General features: G+C 39.8%; 1 protein-coding gene across 1 annotated transcript in view; it reads right to left on the bottom strand.

Moving 5' to 3' along the window:
• LOC117612558 (40S ribosomal protein S10-1-like) overlaps positions 1-1,367 on the bottom strand; it is a 3,021-nt gene extending 1,654 nt beyond the window's left edge. The window contains exons 1-4 of the mRNA XM_034341244.1: positions 1,262-1,367; positions 752-825; positions 589-637; positions 215-491 (exon numbers count right to left, since the gene is read on the bottom strand). Of these exons, the coding sequence (XP_034197135.1) occupies positions 215-491; positions 589-637; positions 752-754 (329 nt within the window). The 5' untranslated portion in view covers positions 755-825; positions 1,262-1,367. The remainder of the gene's footprint in view (positions 1-214; positions 492-588; positions 638-751; positions 826-1,261) is intronic.
• Positions 1,368-3,742: the final 2,375 nt, after the last annotated feature.

Raw genomic sequence — 3,742 nt, 5'->3', positions numbered from 1 at the left:
CTTATCAGCTAAACCAAATAACACAAACCACCTATTTGAATANCCATTTACAATTAGAACTAAGAATCACAGAAATCCTTCAAATAAGGCCACAGTTACAAGTCGCTACCATAAGTTATTCAAATAATCAAACAAGAACNCTCAAAGAAACAATCCCAGTTACAAAAATCAATAGANCCAATAACCAATAAAGACGATGAAACAAATCAATTACCGTGGGCGGTCACCAGATGGGCCCAAGGGGCGACCAGGAGGCTTGGCCTGTTTCTTCAAAGTTGCAGGGACAATCTCAGATGGAAGGTTGAGGTAGTTCCTCAAAAACTCAATACCATCATTGGTCAGGTACCAGTAGTAGTGCATCCAAGCGAAAGTTTCTCTCACATACTCCTTGGATTTGAAGCTCTGCATCAGCTTAATCACCTGCAGATTTGGCACATCGATTTCNGGGTGCTTTGCCAAGTTATAGTCCTTCTTTGCATAGCACACTCCCTCTGTTGAAATTAAATTCAACAAATTTTAACAAAATATGGAAACGAAGAACCAAAANTTCATTGAGAATAAATAAAAATNTAAGCTTTTTGTGTGTACCTTGGAATAGGTATTTGGAGATTTCNCTCCTGTTCTTCTCTGGGATGATCTAGGATAGAAAAAACCAAACGTAACAGATCAGAACCATGAACAAACAAACTTTTCTTTTTCTTTTTCATTTCAGTTTCACAAGAAACAATCATAGAATTGGAGAGAGAAATACCATGGTTGCGAAGTTGAGCTGACGACTAGAGGAAGAGACGGCGGCAAACAAAGAAGGTCGAGGTCTCTCTCGCACTAGAGGAAGAAAAATAAAAGAGAGAAATGCGTTATCTTCCAATACAGAAGATCCACATCCAATAGATGCAAGTTTTGAGCCGAAAAAAGCTTCCGAAAATCCATGAGAATATAAACAACAATGAAGGCAAATATTATACAAAAAACAGTAAAGGCAATTCTTTTACCTGTGTTAGAGAGCCCTAAACAATGAATATAACATGTTGAACCACAGAGAACAAATGCAAATAGAATTTAAATACTGAAAAAACTGAAAACCTAGAAAGAAGGAACATCAAATGGCAAATGGAGAGGGCATCAACAATTATCAAAATGGAAATGTATAAAATTTTACCTTACTTTTACCCACAAACCAAATAAACAACAATGAGTCGAGATAAGAAGAGAAAGATGAGAAAAAATCATTACTCAGATACAGACGAAAGATGAGATATACCTGATATTGTGATGAGAGAGCAAAGCAAGTACCGAAAAAACAACAATGAGTTGAGATAAGAAGAGAAGACGATAGAACAGTGAAGAGGAGGCGGCTGGAAAGAAGAAGAGTTCGATTAGGTTTTACGAAGTTATCGGGCCGGGCTTAGGGCCTTTTCAGCCCTAAAGAGTTATCGGGCCGGGTCGGGCCAGTCCTATGAAATGGGCCATTATTTTGGNTTTATTAAACTCCATTCATTTTTTCCGTTTAAAAACTCCATTCATAATTAAATATGATAACAATTCCTTGAAATTTTGAAATAATGTTGAAACAAAATTGAANTAGACTACAAAACAATCAAAAAAGAAAATATTTATNCTGCATCTTGGACAAACCACTCTAGAGTTCATCTTGTACACTCATTTTCTTCTTGACTTTTTTCTTTCTTGTTTAATCCAATCACTTCCACAAGTGCACGCTTCAACACTAGTTGGAGCCAAACTTGCTCGATGGTCACTTATAACACGCCCACCTTTGCTAAAAGCTAATTCATAAGCAACCGAAGACACTGGAATGGTTAGTATATCACGGGCCATGGTGGAAAGCACAGGGTAATTTTTTGCTGTGATTTCCACCATGCCAAAATATTTAAAGGATTATTTTCATCATGATCCATTTGTGTGTGTGCATCAAGATAGCAGGGAAAAATTGCTTGTGTTTAACCTTTTAGAATCACAAGGTCATCCACACGACTTCTTTTTCTACTAAATGTTGAAGTGCAAGATCTAGATGATGTGCGTACTGCTTGTTCATGTTGTGATCTATCATGCAAAGACAAATATAATTTATACTCTTCATATAACTCTTTAATGTTGTGAGCACTTTTTCCACAATTGTATTTGAATTTCCTTCATAAAGAATTTCACAAAACACTTCTTAAATTTTTTTTGTTTTATTCCTTAGATCTAAAATTACACCCAAACCAAAAATCAAGGGCAAATCCCCAAAGTACATTGCAAATTTTGACTTCATATCACATACATTAAGTTGTTTGGAAAGATCATTGTTTTAATTTTGTGAAGAAATAAACCTCAGTATATTTTTCATTATCATGGGTACAGATTATATACAATCTGACAAAGATACAAATGGTAAGAGAATTAGGAATTATAGCAAATTACAAGTAATTCGGGATTACAATAAATTACAGATATTTATCTTAATCAAGGCAATGAAGATGGAGATTGGCTGGAGCAATTTATGAAGAGTTGACCGGACTAAATTGATTCACTAATACCCACCCCCCTCCCTTTCGAAAACCGGACGGGCAAGGCTGGACAAGGTTTGATCGGAGAAGCTGGTGGCATGGTTTATGAAGTGCTTTGGTGAGGAGGTCGGCTAGTTGATCAATAGATGGAATAAAACAAACGTGGTGACTGCCCAAGGCCACCTTTTCGAGCACAAAAATGGTAATCAAGCTCAATGTGGCAGGTGCGAGCATGAAAAATAGGATTGGCAGCCAAGTAAGTGGAGGAGAGATTGTCACAATGAAGAAAGACTGGAAAGGTAAGTTGAACACCAAGTTCGACCAAAAGGTAGGATAGCCAAGTAGTTTCGGCACACGCATGAGCTAAGGAGCGATATTTTGATTCCGTGCTTGAGCGAGAGACAATAGGTTGCTTTTTGGAACACTAAGAGATCAAGTTGGTGCCCAAGTAGATCAGATAGCCAGGTGGTGGAGGGACGAGAGTCTGGGCACCCAGCCCAATCTGCATTGGAGTATGCACAAATACATGTGGGTTGTGACTATGGACGAAGAGTTAAGCCAAAATCAAGGGTCCCTTTGATGTACCGCAGGATTCGCTTTATGGCGATCATATGAGAAGAACAAGGTGCGCTCATGTATTGTGCAACAGAGTTGACCGCGAAGGCCAAGTCGGGTATAGTGATAGTGAGGTATTGGAGACAGCCCAAGACCTCTCTGTATGAAGTAGGTGAAGATAACACGTCACCCTCAGTCACTAAGAGAGAAGATTTGGCAGTAAGGGGCCTAGAGGTCGGTTTGCAGTCAAGCATGTGATGACGTTGAAGAAGGTCATGAGCATACTTAACTTGAGATAGGTGAAGACTGCCATTGGAGTGAGTGACCTGGAGGCCCAAAAAATAATTGAGGGGCCCAAGATCTTTGATGTCAAACCCTTAACCTCCAGCGAGACCCAAGTGAAAGGGGCCCCAGGCGAGCCCGAGGAAGCGCCAGCGCGAGGAAGAAGGCCCGGGCTGCTGCTTAGGCCCAAGGCGATTTCAGCTGGGCTTCCAGTTCGCGCGTATTCGACGTGTATTACACACGCCAACGTAAAAAATTTTAAAATCCGCGCGCTGACGTCAGCGATGACGTCAGCCCTGACAGCAACCAACGGTAGGAAGCCACGTGTCGCTCCAGGGACGCTTCGATCAATTTTTTTTTCAGAAATCCGACGGTTCTCGTTTTTTTTGTTAAAAAAA

Source organism: Prunus dulcis, unplaced genomic scaffold (genome assembly GCF_902201215.1).
Source record: "Prunus dulcis unplaced genomic scaffold, ALMONDv2, whole genome shotgun sequence".
Classification (NCBI taxonomy): domain Eukaryota; kingdom Viridiplantae; phylum Streptophyta; class Magnoliopsida; order Rosales; family Rosaceae; genus Prunus; species Prunus dulcis.
The sequence above is the reverse complement of the archived record's forward strand: the minus strand, read 5'-3'. Positions and strand labels throughout refer to the sequence as shown.